This window comes from Rhinatrema bivittatum, chromosome 4, assembly GCF_901001135.1.
Source record: "Rhinatrema bivittatum chromosome 4, aRhiBiv1.1, whole genome shotgun sequence".
In the NCBI taxonomy this organism is placed as follows: Eukaryota; Metazoa; Chordata; class Amphibia; order Gymnophiona; family Rhinatrematidae; genus Rhinatrema; species Rhinatrema bivittatum.
The window spans coordinates 341,624,296-341,645,277 of NC_042618.1; the positions used below are offsets into that span (position 1 = coordinate 341,624,296).

The 20,982-nt window shown below is 43.6% G+C and overlaps 1 protein-coding gene across 15 annotated transcripts in view; it reads right to left on the minus strand.

Moving 5' to 3' along the window:
• The window catches only part of TMEM94 (transmembrane protein 94), a 272,670-nt gene that overhangs the window by 129,872 nt on the left and 121,816 nt on the right, over nucleotides 1-20,982 (minus strand). Inside the window, exon 1 of one of the 15 annotated variants that reach the window (XM_029600532.1) lies at nucleotides 12,885-12,988. The exons of the other annotated variants lie outside the window; for them this stretch is intronic. Within the exon in view, the coding sequence (XP_029456392.1) occupies nucleotides 12,885-12,941 (57 nt within the window). The 5' untranslated portion in view covers nucleotides 12,942-12,988. Of the gene's footprint in view, nucleotides 1-12,884; nucleotides 12,989-20,982 lie in introns of those variants that run through there. 15 annotated transcript variants of the gene reach the window in all.

Here is a 20,982-nt window from a genome sequence, read left to right on the forward strand (position 1 = left end):
TAAGGATGATTTCACCTCCTGAACTTTTTAAGAACTATATCTCTCAAGTCTTGAAGGTTCCTAAAGAGGCTATGCCAATAATAATGAAGGCTTTTTACTTACCATCACCTGTTGAAGATACAGAAGGTGTTCAAGCTCAAGATCATACATTAGATAGTACAACTATTTTGGAAACATCACAGTTTTTTGAAGTAAAGCAAAGAGGTTCTCTTCTGGTGAATTTTGCCTTTTACTCTGATGGAAATAATTTCTTTAATCGCTCATCTTTGTTCTACGGTCAAAAGATAGGGATCTATCCAGATCTTACCAGAAATACCCATCACGTCGTAAAAAGTTTCTTGCTATGCGTACTGTGGTGGTTTCCAAGGAAGGCCATTTTTTACTTCACTACCCTTGTAAATGCTTTTTGAAATACAAAATGTGAATTACATTTTTTTTTTAAAATTTTCTATTTTCATGAATTACATATTTTTCAAGCCATCTCAGCTCCGTACCTTTTTAGACTCACACACTTAAGTGAATTTATGGTTGTTTGTGAAAATTATAACTGGCTATATCTCTCAGTTTTTTCTTCTTAAATTTTCTTTGGTATTTTCTATTTTCCCTTGTTCCCTCCTTATTTCTTTCTAAACGTAAGGAGGTATATATTTTGTTGTTAATGAAGGAAATAGATTCTTGGAATGTAATTGCTTTGTACTACCTCCTTTTTCTGTAACAAGAATTCTTCTTGATGTCTGTAAATGCATGGAAAAAAAAAAAAAAGAGAACATAAGAAATTGCCATACTGAGTCAGATCAAGGATCCATCAAGCCCAGCATCCTGTTTCCAATAGTGGCCAAACCAGGCTACAAGTACCTGGCAAGTACCCAAATACTAAGTAGATTCCATGCTATTGATGCCAGTAATAGCAGAGGCTATTCCCTAAGAGGTAGATCTTCAAAAGATACGCGAGCGCGTACTTTTGTTCGCGCAGCAGGCGCGAACAAAAGTACGCTGGATTTTCTAAGATATGCGCGTAGCCGCGCGTATCTTATAAAATCCAGGGTCAGCGCGCGCAAGGGGGTGCACATTTGTGCAACCTGCGCGCACCGAGCCCAGCGCGCGCTGCCTGTTCCCTCCAAGGCCGCTCCGATTTCGGAGCGGCCTCGGAGGGAACTTTCCTTCGCCCTCCCCCCACCTTCCCCTCCCTTCCCCTACCTAACCCACCTCCCCAGCCCTATCTAACCCCCCCAGCCCTATCTAACCCCCCCTTTACCTTTGTCGGCAAAGTTACGCCCGCTCCGTGGTCTGGTCCCGGGGGCTGTTCCAGAGGCCACGGCCACGCCCCCGGGCCGAAACCACACCCACGTCACCGCCCCCAAATGCCGCGTCATCCTGCCACGCCCCCACCATGCCCCCGACAGGAAGCCCCGGGACTTGCGAGCGCCGGCGGCCTATGCAAAATAGGCACGCCGGCGCACGAGGGCCCTGCGCGCGTAAATCCGGAAGGATTTACGCGCGCAGGGATTTTAAAATCCGTCCCTAAGTCAACTTGATTAATAGCAGTTAATGGACTTTTCCTCCAAGAACTTATCCAAACCTTTTTTAAACCCAGCTACACTAACTGCACTAACCACATCCTCTGGCAACAAATTCCAGAGCTTAACTGTGCATTGAGTGAAAAAGCATTTTCCCAGATTAGTTTTAAATGTGCTACTTGCTAACTTCATGAAGTGCACCCTAGTCCTTCTATTATCCGAAAGAGTAAATAACCGATTCACATCTACCCAATCTAGACCTCTCATCATTTTAAAGACCTCTATCATATCTCCCCTCAGCTGTCTCTCCTCCAAGCTGAACAGTCCTTACCTCTTTAGCCTTTCCTCATAGGGAAGCTGTTCCATCCCCTTTATCATTTTGGTCGCCCTTCTCTGTACCTTTCTCCAGTGCAACTATATCTTTTTTGAGATGCAATGAACAGAATTGTACATAGTACTCAAGGTGCAGTCTCACCATGGAGCAATACAGAGGCATTATGACATTTTCCGTTTCATTAACCATTCCCTTCCTAATAATTCCTAACATTCTGTTTCCTTTTTTTGACTGTTGCAGCACACTGAGCCTACGATGTCAATGTATTTTCCATTATGATGCCTAGATCTTTTTCCTGGGTGGTAACAGCTAATAGGAAATCTAAAATCGTGTAACTACAGCATGGGTTATTTTTCCCTATATGCAACACCTTGCACTTGTCCACATTAAATTTCATTTGCCATTTGGATGCCCAGTCTTCCAGTCTCGCAAGGTCCTCCTGCAATTTATCACAATCTGCTTGAGATTTAACTACTCTGAATAATTTTGTATCATCTGCAAATTTGATAACCTCACTAGTCATATTCCTTTCCTGATCATTTATAAATATATTGAAAAGCACCAGTCCAAGTACAGATTCCTGAGGCACTCCACTGTTTATCCTTCTCCATTGAGAAAATTGACCATTTAATTCTACTCTGTTTCCTATCTTTTAACCAGTTTGTAATCCATGAAAGGACATTGGCTCCTATCCCACAGTTACCTCTCTCACCAAATCCTGCATGCCACTAAGAATTATATCTAAAATAGCTCCCTCTCTCGTTGGTTCCTGAACCAACTGCTCCATGAAGCAGTTGTTTATTCCATCCAGGAACATTATGTCTCTAGCATGTTCTGATGTTACATTTTCTCAGACTATATTGGGGTAATTGAAATCTGTAGACAACAAGAGCAACTGAATAAGATTTAAATTATAGCCTAAGTGACGGTGTCATCAAGCCAGACGTTGTGATTTTAACCCAAAACCCAACCGGTCTTCTAATCATTCACCATCACTGTAAAAATTAATTTTATTAATTGAAAAAATAATTTTTTTGAATTTTTAGTTTTAGCATAAGGTTAAAAAGTCAGTCAAAAAGACTTTCAAAAACAGTCTTTGATAGACATTCAACTCCGTTGACAATGTGAAGAAGAATTAATAAGCAATCTCTCAATGCAAGGTATAAACACAGCCCAACACGGCCAGTGTTTGGCAGGAAAAGCTTCCTCAGGGGCATCTGAACAATATCAACATAGGAGTATTTGCCAGTTCAAGATGGACACGAAGTCTCAGAAGTTCTTCTTCATCACCCCTGAGGAAGCTTTTCCTGCGAAACACCGGCCGTGTTGGGCTGTGTTTATACCTGGCATTGAGAGATTGCTTATTAATTCTTCTTCACATTGTCAACGGAGTTGAATGTCTATCAAAGACTGTTTTTGAAAGTCTTTTTGACTGACTTTTTAACCTTATGCTAAAACTAAAAATTCAAAAAAATTATTTTTTCAATTAATAAAATTAATTTTTACAGTGATGGTGAATGATTAGAAGACCGGCTGGGTTTTGGGTTAAAATCACAACATCTGGCTTGATGACGCCGTCACTTAGGCTATAATTTAAATCTTATTCGATTGCCCTTGTTGTCTACAGTTTTACCGATTGGGTTACTATATTGACTCCCTTTGTTATAGATTTATTGGTAATTGAAATCTCCCATTATTACTGCACTTCCAAATTGGTTAGCTTCCCTGATTTCTCTTAGCATTTCATCATCTGTCTGACCATTTTGTCTAGGTGGACTTTACAGATTCTTTAAAACAAAGTTTTATAATCTCTGTTTAATCATATGCTCTTGCTTCTACTTCTGACTCGACAACATGTCCATACAGGGGGTTATTCAGTATACTAGACCCCTGCACCAATCAATATTTTGGACTAAAGCCCAGTGTGTTATACAAATTGTTTTAATTAATGCTGTATGTGATTTATTCTGTAGATTTTTATTGATTTGTTATTTTAATTATTTTGAACTAATATATTATGTAATATATAAGGCTTTATTTTAATGGATAGGTAGGGCATGCAGCCTGTTTTACATTTCACTTCTGCTGTTACCCTGTTCCGGTTTACTTTTACTTCTTATAAAAAGTACCTTGGTTATAACTAATTAACAATATGTTTTATTTTATCTACGGAATTCATATTTCTGTAACCAGTTATACTGTAGGTATGTTTAATCAGGGTATGTAATCTGTTTTAAAGTTTACCTCTGCTGTTACTCATCATGTTTTGACCCTTTCTTTAGATAATTGCTCAATTGTTCCTCCCGATGCAACTTTGGCGAAACACGGTCCTGTGTTGGGGACAGAGCTGCACTTTAATCTTCATTGTTGATGTTTGCGCACCTAATGTGATTTGGATCTAAATTTGCTTACTCCTAAAAAAATAAAAAAATGACACTGTTACAATACTTGGACGCTACTGGAATTTATCAGACCGCTTCACCCTTGCAGCACACATTTGCCTTTCTACTTTAATGTATGCCTTTACAGCATGTTTGCTTACTGTAAATGGGATTTTCCATAAGACAGCAGGATTAATTAGCCATGACATGTGAGGTGATGTCATCTGGTGCCGAATGGTCCCATCCCTCTAGCCCAGTAGACCTTTACTACCAAGCAAGCACAGGAGTTCCCGTGCGCTCACTGCCTCACAATTCTCTCAGTTGACTGTAGAGCTTAGCTTCAGGGAGTCAGTCAAATCTCCAGGGAGATGGGCAAGTATTGAACATGGCTAATTTACTTGTTGTGTAAGGAGAACCCTGTTTTACAGTGAGCAAACTTGCTTTCTCTGTCGACAGGCAGGGTAGAATTAGCCATGACACATAGAGAGTCCTAAGTTGAGGGCTGCATAGCAGAGCATATACTGAGTAAAGCAACCCAGCTCCCCCATGGAGAGTGGATGAACAGGCTGCGTAAAACCACCTGTCCAAGTTTACCATACTGGGATGTGAGGCATGGTTCCAACTTGATGAGCCTTGACAGTCTGAAATTGGAAGGCCAGCGAGCACACAGCAGTGCGCGATATAGTCCATTTGCCAGCTGGACAAGGAACAGTTGGCAATTGCTACTCCCAGATCATTGGGATAATAGGATATAAACAACTGAGAAGCCAGCTGATGCAGCTGAGTTTCTCTCAAGCAATAGGCCACAGGCCTCTTATAACTGTTTGAATGAAGGGTATTCTCTTCTCTATGCATGTGATTTGATTCCGATGAAAAATACCGATCACCGTAAGAAACATTCAGGATAGGTATGATGCACCACTATATTGTGAAAAAGAGAACACAGTGGCTGACCCTTCTAACCAAAGAGTTAGTGACTAGGAGCACCACCTTCCAGGAAAGAGACTGCCAGAAGGCCAAATGCAGGAGTCCGACATTGAGATCCCATGACACACGAGGCTTTCAAAACTGGAGGCTTTACGTATCAAAATTAATGGAGGGTTGTGACATCTAAGAATGAAAAGAAGAGGTTCCTGGCAGTGGCACTAAGGTGTACCCACACTGATGAAGTGTTGCAACCCGACAAAGAGAGAAAGAATAAGTACTGATGCAGATCCTTGGGAGAACAGGTGAAGGAAACCAGAGAGTCCGCCTGGCACCCAAATGAAAATATTATCCCTTTAAGCCCATGCAACCCTCAATTATAAGGCAGCTTAGTCGAAAAGATGATGCCCTCAACCTCGGCACAGTGAAAAAAGGGAGATTACCCAGTGTTCAACATCCTTGTCATCAGGCTGAGTGAGGGAAAGTTCGAGAGATGATACTGCTCTTGCATTAGCAGCAAGAGCTCGACTCCCCAGTCAGAAGCTGGAAGAAACCACACGGGTCAATGCTGGGATGATGAATAAAAGCCTTGCCCAATCCTAGGGTACTTTTGAACCTTTTCTGGCCCCTAACCACAGTTGTGGACATGCATACAGCAGGTCTGCCTCCCACTTTAACTGGGAAGCAATTGGAGCAGACCTGGATTGCTCTATAGAATGGGCCAAAACGTTTCATCTACCCTGTTGCTTTCCAGCACAACAAATCTGAGGTTCACAGCCGCAAAGGCTGGGCTGTCTGTTAGGTTGAAAGACCGTGTGGAAGCAATCTGCTAATGAGTCAGAGGCTCCAGGAAGGTCTATTCCCTGAAGGGTGGCCTTGCATCCAAGACCACGTATATTCTGAGATTCCCAGCAGAGGGTCATGGATCCAATGCCCCCTTACTTGTTTATGTAGACTACCACTTGATTGTCAAAAGTCTCGTTTCTTACATGAGATGAGTTTATGCTCTCTGAGCAAAATGAAATGGCTCACAGCTCCAAGCAGTTTAACTGGAAAAAAAAATTCTGTTACTGACACAAAGGCGATGACAGCTTCTGCATCAATGGCGCTAGACACTCCTGCTGCAACACACCTGCATGTCTTTCTGAGATTAAAATCAGGTCATTATCTTGGGATGCCTGCACTGGATCCCATACAGGAACTCCCAGTTGGATGACGTGTGTTTGCCAAAAACACTGTGGAGTAAATAGGCTCTAGCATTTCCAGATGTAGAGAGAGAGATCTCTGGATTGGGAGTGTTAGGAATCTGATGCTAGGAGTTAGCAATCTGTTATTGATCTGATGCCTGATGTGAGGAGCAATCAGATAGTAGTTATATATGAGAGTTGAGGGTGGATCCTTGGACCAGTGGCAGATAACCACGCCCCGGGGAATGATCCCGAGAGGGACCACCAGTCAGGCTCAGAGTTAGAAGACAAACACACACTAGTTCTTTATTAGACAGTATACTGAACTATCAGAGATGGCAGTAGTGAGCTGGCAAGCCCAGCTGGGCTGTAGTCCCTCAGATACTGGAACAGCGATCCCTGGAGGCTGAGCTGAAGAGAGACTGAGATATAGTGAGTAGGCAGGGTATGCAGATGTAACACTCACACAATGTCCCAATGAAGCCCAGGAGCTGGAAAGTATAGGCCCTCGAGGAGCGAGTACCTGGTTCCAGGGAAAGCTCAGAGAGAACGATGGTAACTCACTGATGTAGCTGAGATAGTTGGTAGTGAAGACTTCCAGGCAGAAGAGTATACGAAGAAAGTCTGGGATGAGGGCCCTCGAGAAGCGAGTACCGGTTTCAGACTGTCACCTGATAAAACAAGGAGAGAGCGAGGCCCCCGAGGAGCGGGTACCTCTGGTACGTCCAAGGAGGCAGAGTAGCTTAGACAGACAAAGCGAGTCCGTTGTCAATCCGTGTCCGTGTCCTTGTCCTTGCTAACTCCGTGTGTTAGCAAATTCCAAGACCTTAAATATCCGTCGCGAGTGACGTCATCTTCGAGGGACGCCCCCGAGGTTCGCGCCAATGCCGGTACTTCAATCGGGGCCGTGCCACACGCGCGCCCCTAGGCTTCCAGGAAACATGGCGATTGCAGCGTCGAGCCGGTCCGGGAACGCCCGAGGACAAGTGGCAGGAGAACGCCGTGGTAGCCAGTCTTCCCGCGGATGGAGAGGGAAGCGCCAGAGAGGTAAGGAGGGCGGAGAGAGGGCGTTGGGCACCAACGGACACAACAGGGAGATCATGAATTTTGCACCAATGGCCCGCGGCTTTTTCTCTAAGTGTACCGATGGTGCACAGAACACTGTGTGCTCCCTACATCATCAGTGCCAGATGCCCCAAGCTCCCCCAACAGAGAAATCTGCTCTGGCATCCCAAGACTATGGCAGATCCGGAATCCAACACCACAGAGAGGGGAAGCACTGTTCAAGGAGCCTCTGCTCAACTCAAGTTTATCTGAAGCAGGAGAGCATCTCAGCAGTGATGGATCCAAGACCTATGCAAACAGAAAATAAAAGCTATTATTTATTTCTTCTTTTCATTCTTTTTTTTTTGCAGCACTAAACATGCTGTTTGAGGGGGCGATCTAGCCAGCGATGAAAACCAAGGCCCCCAAAACCAAAACCTTTTTAAAAGAGATGGGTAATAGTGAAGTAGCACAGACAAAGAGAGAGAGAAAGGCTCATGAGGCAGCGCATGCTCAGTAGTAAAGTGCAACTGAGCTAGAGAGATGGGTCCATTCAGCACTGTCGGATGACATCACCCCATGTATCATAGCCAATTCAGTCCTGTATGTCAACATATAATTCCATGAACATTGCACTGAGGATTGTTAGCATACATGCTTGCTAAATCATAGTAAATTTCAGCTGAAAACCCAAGTGGTCCCATCTACTTTACCCAGCAAGTATTTTCTTTTTTGTTAGGGTACTAACTGGCACTCTGTGCGGGTTACCCCAATCTAGGAAGGGTGGCGACTGACACTCTGTGCAGATTATCCCAGTTATCCTTTATCTGAATTTCCATCCTTTAACCACAAGGGGATCCTTTGTGTTTATCTCACGCCCCTTTAATTCCATTTCGGTTCTCATCTTCACTACCTCTTCTTGCGGGGCATTCCTTGCTTCCACCACCCTTTCTGTGAAGAAATATTTCTGACACTGTTTCTGAGTCTACTTCTTAAGAGTTTTACATCACGGCCCCTAGTTCTACAGTTTACTTTCCACTGGAAAAAGTTTGATTCCTGTGCATCAATAATACCTTTCAGATATTTAAATGTCTGCATCATTTCTACCCTGTCTTTTCTCTCCTCCAGGAAATGCATATATCAATGATAAATGATTACTACAAGACAGCAAACTGGGGCTTAACAGTCAAAATATAAACTAACAATCACCTTTTATGCTACTCTGGCAGTTCATTTCACGTCAATCTGTGTTTTAATGTTTTATTTTGGGTTTTTTTTTTACTTTGAAGGAATGGCAGAAGGTTAAAGATCCATCATAGTGATGTCCAATGTTTCAGTGCAAGGAAAGGATGCCAAGCACGCCTTATCACAAAAACAAATCCTGCTTTTTCCACACATTCACAAGTTGGAGAAAACCTACCTAGAGCACAGAGATGAGCAACCCCTGGAAACTGGCAAAGGGAAAATAATGCCCTGCTGAATATAATAATTCTTCTTCCATCCCACCACCCTGACAGCAGAGAAATAAAAGCACTTACGTTTTGATCCGATAGCTTTGTGCAATGTTTAAATGCTCGTAAAGCACCTTGAAGACTCACAGGAGTTAATGCCAGTGTCCTGCGCCAAATGGTCCCCGCTCTGCTATCCTGTGCCTTGAATTGTCTCTGTCCTGCCTCAAAGACTTGCGTCTAACCTGCTCCAGCAGCCTGTGCCCTGCTGCCCTGACTCAGACAGCTTCTTCCTTCTGTCCTGCCTAAATCTGTTCCAAGATCCTGGCAGCAGAGTTATCAAGATTCAGATAAACAGAAAACAAAGATTACAGTCCATTATCATGAGGTTATAGTGGTGTCCAATCACACTAGCAATTAAACAAAAGACACTGGGGAGAAAAGCACTGAAAATTACTATTTTCGAAAGGAAATGAATTTGGAGATGAGGAAGGCGGGGTAAAGCTTGATACAGAAATGTAACCTCGTCCTTGCTCCAGCCTTAAACGTTGTGTGATGGGGGAAATGGATGGCTAGGTGAGCCAAGAAGCACAGAGATATTGAATCTATCACACAGACAGATCCAGCACAGCAGTGGTCACTGAAAGGATTCTCATGTGAGAAATGAGCTGGTGATTTCAATTTAGATCCTAGAGGGCAGGTGTCCACAGATGAGTAACAGATACTAATACAGACTCACCAGGCGTGTTCCCACTGGCAAACATATGCCTTATAAACTAAGACAATGCACAGGGCACTGGGAGACAAGCGGGTCTTGTGAGGCAAACTTACTTCTAGTAACTTTTCCATCCCAGCATGTCACAGATACTATCCCATTCCAACTGGAGTTTTATTTAAAATATGTATTTATTTATTTAGTGTTTTTATTATACCAGCATTCATGACAGATATCACACCATGCCGGTTTACATTTAACAAGGGGTGAGAAACACAGAGAAATACAAAAAAAAAAACACTTTAACATGTGCATGGTTAGAAATATTGCAGTTACAATAAAACAGGGAAGTGTACAACTGGGAGCAGAAGAGAAAGTAGCAGAAGGAGTTTAACCGAGAGCAAATTATTTACAATGCTGTAGAATTAATGTAGTGATGGAGATTGTTAACAGTGAGTTGGAGAGGTCTGATAGTAAATGGCGGGTAAGGATCAGTTGAGGTCTGGAAAGGCTTTCTTAAAAAACCATGTTTTTAAATCTTAACTTAAAAAAATAAAATAAAATAAAAAATAATCCTTTGTCCAGTTCTTACATTTAACATTTTTGGGCAGAAGTCCCACAGTGCTTGTTGCATGAGGATTTTCATTTTTTCCCTTCCTAAAGTTGCAGGAAATTAAATGGTCGGGCAAGAGATCCGGCTAACCGGCTGCTGCTGAATATCCAGCTATACCACTTAACTAGATAAGTCACTTATCCAGCTAAAGAGTTAGCTGGGCGAGCAGTGGGTGTAACTGGGTGGCACAATCTATCCGGCTAAGTTAGCCGGATAAGTAGTGATATTCAGCCTTATCCGGTTAAGTTCACTGGATAAGTTAACCATGGCCACAGCAAGTCTGAATTTAGCCAGATAAAGTATTAAAGTTAGGCGGAAAAGCTTATCTGGTTATACTCAGCGATACTGCCATGCCGCTGAATATACCGTGTAATTTAGCTGGATGCCAGATAAGTTTTAGCCAGCTAACTTACGAAGCTGGATAGCTTTAAATATTGGCCTCCCACCATTTCAAAATTATTCAAGTGAACTGTACAACCGCACCTTGAGTACTGTGGGCAGTTCTGGTCGCCCCCGTCTCAAAACAGATAAATCAGAACTGGAAAGGGCAACAAGAATGGTAAAGGGGACATATTGGCTCTCTTATGCAGAAAGGCTGAGCAGGATAGGGCTCTTCAGCATGGAGAAAAGGGGACTGAGAGGAGTTTATAAAATCATGAGTGGGGTGGAACAGGTTAATAGGGAACAGTTATTTACCTTTTCAAGTTCTACTAGGACTAAAGGACATCCCCTGAAGCTAACAGATAGCAGATTTAAAACAAAATCAGAGAAAGTATTTTTCATTCAATGAGCAATGAAGCTACAGACCTTATTGCTAAAGGATGCGGTCAAATATAGCTGGGTTTAAAAAGCTGGAGGAAAAGTCCACATACAATTATAAGCAGGTGACTCCAGGAAACCTAACACTTATCCCTGGGAGTGAGCAACAAGAAACTGGATCTCCTTTTTGGGACAGGATGCTGGGCTCAATAGACCTGTGGTCTCATCCAGCATGGTTGCCTGCACATTTGTCATATACCTTTGCACAAAACTTAAACCTGACCCAAAGAGTCATCCCTCAAAAGCAGGGCAGAAGCTCGGCTGCTGCGCATGCTGCCTCTGAAAATGTGTCCAACCACGCCAAAAGCAAAAAAAAATAGCAAGCTTTAATCAAAACAGAGTGCTTGCTCACTCAGGCAGCAGGACAACAGTTTAAAACAAAAATGTTATATATAATTGAAAACCTAACCTTAGTCAGGAAGGCAATTTTGCTAGCTAACAGCCCTGCAGTGGCATTTCAATTTCACTTCCTCATTGGGATCCAAGACTGCCCCTATATAATACTACATTTGGACACTGCAGGGCTACTATAAGCTAGTCTGTGGATGGTCCTCCTCCCCAACCCCATCTCTCCCACAGCACAAAAGAAATAATATTGAAGCAGGAAAAGCTGACTTTCCTTACTGCTGCTTTCAACTGTATTCGCTCTCTTAAATCTGGATAAGAAAATGCAATTTGACAGAGCAGTTGGGCTCTGTAGTCACAGACTAGAAAGGAAAGAAGATCTTATTACACGGGATCTGATTGCCATAGCAATTATATCTATTCCAGTTTATAAAAGAATTCAACAAAATCAATAAAAAAAATACAACGGGGGGGGGGGGGGGAGAAAGCATACAGAGAGGGACCTGCATCGCTATCGATGTCAAAGGGTTCTGCCTCATGCCGACTGCATGGAGCCCAGCAATCCAGAGCCTGTTCCCTTCTTACTGTTATCCTAAGCAGAGGAGGGACAGCTCGCTCTTCAGCTGCTCAGCAGAGGGAAGCAAACTCTTTAAATCACTTTCTCTTTGATGTTATTCCCATCTCTCTCTGCTTCGTTTTAGCAGAGATGGCACCTTTTCCCCTCTGTTTCACAGCAGGTGGTACAGCTTCTTAGCTCTGGTTTCCTCCCAGCAAAGAGAATGGACAATAGACGCCCCCCGCCCCCAAGACCCTGACCCACTTAATTTGCAGCATCACTTGAACGCCTATCCCAGCCAAGGCTGGTTTTCCCCCACTGGCAGGCTGGCAAATGTACCCTGAAGATGGGGCAAGAGGAAAGCAAAGCAACTTCCCAAGCATCTGATAAAGCCACCTCCCCCCCCCCACCAGGTGCCAGGACCCATCTTCCACTTTCAGTTCATATGAAGGTGAGTCCTACCTGGGGGATACTGTGTTATTGTTTATCTGTTAAACAATAACAAATCTTTATCTAACCCGGAATTGTATCTAAATCTAGCAACACTTTTAGCTACACCAGTTTGCTTAACGGTGGAAAAAAAAAAAGACGGCCTTGGTCTGCCGGCTTACATGAGATAAAATGTTCTCACAGAACAGGGAACGCGCAGAGCTAAAAGGATGCACCCTCCTCTCTGGGACTAATGCCAGAGCAATGCAACAACTCATAAATGTCAGATGCAAGGCATCAGGAGAACGCAATATCCCCAGTTTAAATGCAATTCACAAACTGCTGAATCTGCACCTATCCGTTTCATTAAGGTCTACGGAGCCTCGGCATCCGAGGCAGCCTGTCTCCCATCACAAGCTGCATGGCTGCAGCTGGTGTGCCAGTCTCTCCTCCTTCGGTTAAGAAGAGTCAAGAGCAAAGAGAGATGTTTTTAGAGTTAAAATAGATTTAATCTAAAACCAAAACACAAATACAAACACACACACACACACCTCCACCACCACCAAACTTACTTTACTGCATTTGCTTTGGCGAGTTATCCATAGGTCTGCAGCCCGTTTAAATAGCATCTGCGTGACTTCCCCTGCACAACCTACAATCCTCAAGAAGAACTTTCAAATGGCGAGAAGAGAGGAAAAGCGCACTTCAGAGAAAAGATCTTGGGAGGCACTGAGGGCAGCAGGGAGAGCCGGGGAGCTACAAAAAGAAAGGGAGCTGCAGAGAAAATGAGGCCAGCTGCAGAGAGAGAGAGAGAAAAGCAGCAGTGTGAAGAAGCAAAGCACTCCCAGTCATGCTGCAGATCTGGTAGATGGAGGAGTGCTGGTGCCAGAGAGCGCGTATAGTCTTAGATGTCCATAGAAAGAGGTGATTACATAAACAGCCACTAGAACAAGTTAGTGCAAAAGAGTATGGACAAAGCCAGCCATTTCTATCTTTGTCAGTGCCTCTTAGCGCATGAAAAATATATTATGGCAATCACTAAAAAACCTGGTAAAATGCAAACAATTTCAAAACACTATCACCAAATGCATTAAGGGAATAGTTGGATTTTGACTTGCATCTCTAAATCTCAATGTACTATAGGCTAAAGACTCCAGGAGTTTATTCAATTCCTCAGTGTTTCTATGGCATTAAAAATTAAGTCAAATAAAACAATGCTAAAACTGACGTGCAGGTAGAGTGGAGGACAGAAATTAGCAAGAGTGTTAATCGTCAAAGGTCCTGCATTTACCACACTTCAGGTCACACAATGTGTGCTGCATGCCCATAAACCACAGATCAAGCAGATTTGACAGTTGCGCACATAGAGCTAAAGGATGCACCCTCCTCTCTGGGACTATGCCAAAGCAATGCAACAACTGATGAATGTCAGACACAAGGCATCAGGAGAACACAATATCCCCAGTTTAAATGCAATTCACAACTGCTGAATCGGTATCTATCCATTTCATTAAGGCTGCATGGCTGCAGCTAGTGTGCCAGTCTCTCCTCCCAGGCTCTGCTCCTTTGGATAAGAAAAGTCACCCTGCACAGTTGAATATTCATTCTTGATTAGAATCTTTATGCTACTCCTATGCTAAGCACACTGTAATCACTATAAAAAAAAAGAAGAAGAAGACTGTGCCAGTAACCTTAGTACAACTAGCAACAGGAAAGGGTGAAGATGGGAAAAATCTTCATTTTCTGCTTCTCTCATGTCAACATCCAATTATGATATTCTAACCTATGAAAGACTGATAAGAGCAAAATGATCTCGGATACATGCTTTCCCTTCAGTATGTAATACTGTAACACAGCTCAACACTGAAAGCCTGCTAAACAGACTGGGCATGCAAATGGCAAATAAAATTTAATGTGGACAAGTGCAAAGTGATGCACTTAGGGAAGAGTAACCCAAATTACAACTTCATAATGAAAGGTTCCACATTAGGAGTCACCACTCAGGAAAAGGGTCTAGGTGTCATCGTTGAAAATACATTGAAATATTCTGCACAGTGAGCAGCAGAAGCCAAAAAAGCAAATAGAATGCTAGGGATCATTAGGAAAGGAATGGAGATTAAAACAGAGAATATCATAATGCCTCTGTATCACTCCATGGTGTGACCTCATCTTGAGTACTGTGTGCAGTTCTGGTCACCACATCTCAAAAAAAATATAGCAGAATTAGAAAAAGGTACAGAGAAGGGAGACCAAAATGATAAAGGGGATGGAAAAATTCCCCTATGAAGAAAAGCTAGAGTTTAAGACTCTTCAGCTTGGAGAAGAGACAGCTGAGAGGAGATATGATAGAAGTCTATAAAATAATGAGTGGAGTGGAACAAGTAAATGTTAATCAGTTATTTATGCTTCCAAAAAGTACAAAGACCAGGGGACACACAATGAAGTTACTAGGTAATACATTTAAAACTAATAAGAGAAAATATTTTTTTACTCAATGCATAATTAAGCTCTGGAATTCGCTGCCAGAGGATGTGGTGAAAACTATTAATGTAGCTATGTTTAAAAAATGTTTGGACAAGTTCCTGGAGGAAAAGTCTAAGAACATTTATTAAGGTAGAGTTGCATAAGTACACTGCTTGGAATCTATCTACCCCTTGAGATCCTGCCAGGTACTTGTGACCTCGCTTGGCCACTGTTGGAAACAGGATACCGAGCTTGATGGACCTTTGGTCTGACCTAATATAGCAGTGAGATGCATACAACCATTAAACTGGCCCCATTTCTTACTTTGTATACAGTGTGTTCTCATACAACTGATTAGCAATTCCGATGACTGCAGAAGGAGAAATTATTACTTTCCTGATAATTTCCTTTTCTTTAATGAAGACAGGTTAATCCACAACCAGTGGGTTATGCACCTCTACCAGCAGATGGAAGTGGAGCAAAGCTAACGTCGTCATGGTATATATAACCCAGCACTGACATCAGCCCACCAGTATTCTCTGCAAAAGACAACTGTGGACAACTAACCAATGCATGATCATAACTAATAAGAGACAACTATTCAAGCTCTCAGTTACTAGGAAAACATTGAGCTCAGACAAGAAGTGTAATATCACTAGTCTAGGGACTGAATTTGACACTGACCAGTAATCCCTGGAAATGTAGCCACTCAGGAGAAAAATAGCACTACCATCTGGAAGCCAAGGGCAGGAAGGTGGATTAACCTATCTTCATTACAGAAAAGGAAATTATCAGGTAAGTAGTAATTTCTTCTCTCTTAGCATTCAGACACATGGATCCATAACCAGTGGGATATACCAAAGCTACTCCCGAACAGTGTGGGAGGCTGCCTGAGGTCCGATCAACACTGCATGCATGAAGGCTGCATCCTCCAGTGTCTGCACATCCAGACGGCAATGCCAGGAAAAGAGGTTTAAGGAGGATCACGTCGCAGCTCGGTAAATCTCGACAGGAGACAACAATCTAATCTTCACCCATGACACTGCCTGAGCCCTAGTGGAATGAGCCCTAACCTGAGTAGGCAATGGCTGCTCAGCATCCACATACACGGCCGTGATAACCTCCTTAATCCAGTGAGCTATTATAGTCCGCGATGCCGGCTCACCCTGTTTACCCCCACCGTGAAGTATAAATAGCCGGTCTAACTTCCTAGAGGTTTAGAACTTCCAAATAAATCATGATATGCTGCTTGACATCCAAGGACCGTAATAGACAAATATTCATCCACATCTCTCTCCCTGGCCATTATCGGTAGGGAAACCAATTGATTCAAGTGAAAATCCGAGACCACCTTCGGCAAAAAAGGCAGAACAGTTCACACTTGGACCACTCCCAAAGACATTCGCAGGAACGGTTCCTGGCAAGACAGAGCCTGCAGCTCGGAAACTCTACACCCAGAGCACCATCCTCAAGTAAGTAACCTCAAGGAGAGGCTATGCAGTGGTCGAAAGGTGGGACCAGCCAGAAATTCCAGACCAGATTAAGACTCCACAAGGGCACCAGCAACCGCAAGAGGGAAAGAAGATGCTTCACTCCTTTCAAAAACTGGGCCACATCCAGATGAGCTGACAAGGTTTCACCATTCACCGACCTCGGAAACAGGCAAAAGCCACCAGCTGTACCTTCAAGGAATTAAGTGCCAAGCCCTTAATCAACCCATCCTGCAAAAAATCCAAAATAAGCGGGATCTTAAACAAGGATGAACCATTCTGTGTCTCACACCAAGCCTCAAAATGCTCGCCAAACCAGATCATAAGCTAAGGAAGTGGAGAACTTTCTGCTCAAAGCAAGGTGGAATCACAACAGTGGGATATCCATGTTTCAGCAACCGAGCCTTCTCAAGGATCATACCATAAGACAAAATCAAGCTGGATCCTCGTGAAGAACAGGCCCATGCCATAGCAGATCCCTGTGGACAGGTAATCAGAGTTCACCAGGAGCCTCTGCAAATCTGCATACCACTGCCTCCTGGGACAAGCTGGCGCCACCAGAAGCACCAACCCCGTGTCTCTCTTGATCCTCAATCATTCTGCCCAACACGGGTCATGGGGAAAAGGCATATAGAAGCTTGATTTCCTGCCACTGCATGAAGGCATCGATGCCCAAAGACTTCAGATCTCTCCTGCGACTGAAAAAGCGAGGACCCTTCGCATTGTCTGATGTCGCCAGCAAGTCTAGAAATGGGATTCCTCAGCGGCCCACTATGAGCTGGAACACTTCATTTAACAATTGCCATTATCCTGGATCCAGATTGTCTACTGAGAAAGTCAGCTCAAACATGGTCTTTTCTTGCAATGTGTGAGTCTGAGATCTGAATATGAACATCTGCCCGTTCCATGAGTTGGACTATGTTCTGTGACACTTGCTGGCTCAATTCCTCCCTGGCAATTGATGTGAGCCACTGTCATTGTATTGTCTGACATTTGGACTGCTCGACTCTGGAAGCGGTTGATGAATCGCAAGCAGGCCAACTGAACGGCACAGGCTTCCAGCCACTTGATGCTCCAGAGGGACTCCTCTCTACTCCAGCGCCCCTGTGCTGTCAACTCTAATGAGTAATACTCTATTATGAGTAATACTCTATTATTACTCTATTTATTACTCTATTAATTACTCTATTATTACTCTATTAATTGCTCTATTAATTACTCTATTATTACTCTATTATTACTCTATTAATTACTCTATTATTACTCTATTAATACTCTATTAATACTCTATTATGAGTAATACTCTATTATGAGTAATACTTCAACTGAAGTATTACTCATAACTCCTGATAACAATCTCACAACCTCTCTGCCAAACAACCTACAAACCACTCATGTAAGAGATCTAGGTGTGCTAATCGACAATAAACTAAACTTCAAAGCCCACATCAATAAAACCACCAAAGACTGTTTCTATAAACTGCAAGTTTTAAAAAGGATAAGACCACTCTTCCATGCCAAAGACTTCAGAACCATCCTCCAAGCCCTCATTTTCTCAAAATTGGACTACTGCTGCTCCACTTTACTTGGCCTCCCCTCCTCATACACAAAACCGCTCCAAATGGTCCAAAACGCAGCAGCCCGTCTACTGACAAACACTAAGAAAAGAGACCATATCTCCCCAGTGCTACAAGACCTCCACTGGTTACCAATTCATTTCAGAGTCATTTATAAATCCATCACCTTGATATACAAAATCATTCACCAACATACCACAATCGATCTACAAATTCCTCCCCGCTTCCACAAATCCACAAGACCGACCAGGGAAGCCTACAGAGGATGCCTCATTGTTCCACCCACGAAAACCACTAATCACAGCACCTTAAGAGACCGAGCCCTTTCCACCGCAGGCCCACAGTTATGGAACTCCATCCCTCCAGAACTCAGAAACGAACCATGTCTCCTAACCTTTAGGAAAAGACTCAAGACATGGCTTTTCAGGCAAGCCTTCTCGAACTCTACCTAATATGCACCATAAACAAACTCTCTACTCAGAGACTGTACATATGAGACACCATATTTATATTGAACTTTTGTATATAATTATTCTCCTCTATCTCTTTCTATTTCTTACATTCCCAGTTCATTAGCCCTTGTTAATTGTAACTGCTTCTCTTCATCACGTTATTTATGTTTTTTGGTTGTATTATCCGCACCCCTGTTTTCTGTAAACCGACATGATGTGAACGAGTTCATGAATGCCGGTATAAAAAAACCTTAAATAAATAAATAAATAAATAAATAAATAACTAACTCCTGACAGTGAGCCCTCTCAACCGTCGTACTAGCCAGGTCAGTGTTCGTAGGGGAATGCCCTTCCTTAAATGGTCCGCTTACAACCACCTCTGCAGTTGGATGCTGATCTCCACTGGTAACTGAAGCTGTATCGAGTAGTCCTGAGACTGTGGACTTCAACATGCAAGCAATGTGAACTAAAGAGGATGCATATGCGCCATACCTGGGCCATCAGTTTTTGAATGTAGATCTCCGGCAGGAATACCCTGCCTTGCTTCATGTCAAACCAAAACCAAGATACTTCAGTGTCTGGGATGGCTGCAGATTGCTCTTGGACAAGTTCACCATTCAATCTAGTACCTGTAGCAAGGAGATCACCTTGCACAAGGCCTGAAGACTCTCTTTCATGTTCTTGGCCCGAATTAGCCAATCATCTAAGTACGGGTGGACCCGAATGCCATCCTTTCTCAACACTGCCACTACCACCACCATGACCTTGGAGAAGGGTCTGGGCAAGGTAGCCAAACCGAAGGGTAGCGCTCGAAACAGATAATGTCACCCTAAGACAGCAAAAATGCAGTGTTGAGAAAGGATGGGAAAATGCAGATACGCCTCTGACAAACCCAGAGATGTGAGAAACTCCCCCGACTGTACTGCCATTATCACCGAGCGTAAGATTTCCCTGTAGAAATGAGTCACTCACAAATGATGGCTGACTCCCTTGAGATTTAGAATAAGGCGAAAGGAACCCTACTTTCTGGGTAGAATGAAATAAATGGAATATTGGCTCGTATTTTCTTGTGATATGAGCACAGTGATCACGGTCCGCAGGCTAAGGAGCCATGACAACGTACACTCCACTGACTCTCTCTTCTGCAGAGAGCTGCAAAGAGACACTATGAAAACATTCTGAAGAACGCTGAGGAACTCCAGAGCATAGCCGTCTCTTATCACCTCCAGAACCCACTGGTCTAACATGATTTCGCCCCACCATCTATAAAAAGGAGAGTCAGTTGACCCCTTATCTCTGTTCCCAGGGGTGGGGTCGGTACCCCCTCATTGAGGGGGTCGGGTAGAGCACCGCCACTCGAGCCTGCGCCTCATCTGGGCTGCTGGGACGAAGGACTGAGACCTACCCAAAGGTTGAGATCTCTGAGAAGCCACTCCTCTGTAGGGTCAAAAATGTTTGAAACCCCTAGCATGACCTCTCGTGCTGAACAAGCATGGCACCTGCTTTTTATCCCCTGGTAACAAGAGGAACCTGGGACTCACCCCACTTACTGGCCATTTTTTTTCCAACTCACTCCTAAACAAGAGTGATCCTTTTACAGGCCATTTCGTAAGATCAGACTTTGAAATTGTATCGGTGAACCAATTTCTTAGCCATAGCTGCCTTCTGGCCACTATCACCAAAGCCACCCCTCTGGCAGAAGTGCAAATCAGGTCATGGCCAGCAACCACCAAAAAGGCAGCTGCCATTCCCATCACTGCCCTGGAATTCAAACCAGACATATCGATTTCATAAGAGAGAAGCACGCAAGAGAGAGCCACCAGGGAGCAGTAAGAGGCTATCTGCAAATTCATTGCCACCGCCTCAAGGCCTGCTTAAGAATAGCCTCAATTCTCCTATCCTGCGCATCCTTCAGTGTTGCTCCCCCTTTTACAGGGATCATCGTCCGATTAGTGATGGCACATACAAGCACATCCACTTTTGGAAGGCTTGTCCCCCCTTTAAAATTAGCTTCTGGAGTGCCCCATTCAAGATCAATCAATTCTTGAAAAGCATCCATAATGCTTTAAACAAAGAAACTAAAATGGATTCTTCTTTAGCTCAGACATGGAATCAGCACCCGTCATCCCCAGCATATTCAGGGTCTGGGAGATCAGAGCCAGCAACTCCTTTCTATGAAAGAAACATACCATTGTTCTATATGGCTCCAACTCCAGAGGAATTTCCCCTTCCTTCCGGGAATAAGGATCGCCTTCATCATCCGTGCCATGTGGCTCCCTATTAGCATGACCCACGGCAGGTCTAGACATACTCAGACGCTTACCTGCAGCACCAGGAGTGCAGGGATCCGCAGTCTGTGATCCTGAACTCTTAGGTTTGGCTGGCTCTGCAGACTGTACCTGAAAAAAAGACTGCAGCCCTTGAAAAAATTCTACCCAATTAGGGCAGAAGGATTCATACCAAAACCAGGGGGAGTCGGCCCTGCACCCACTGAATTGCCTTCCCCTGCTGATGAACCAGTTAGGGGAGCCCAAAAACAGGTGAAACCTCTGACAGGTCCCCCTCCGGTCCCATTCCTGCATCTTGCTGAGAAGGGCTGAGCTCGGCAAAATCAGCTGGAGACAAGTCTTCCTGAACCTCCAAGCACTGCTGATACAAGTTAGAGGAAACGCTAGACTGAGATGCAGA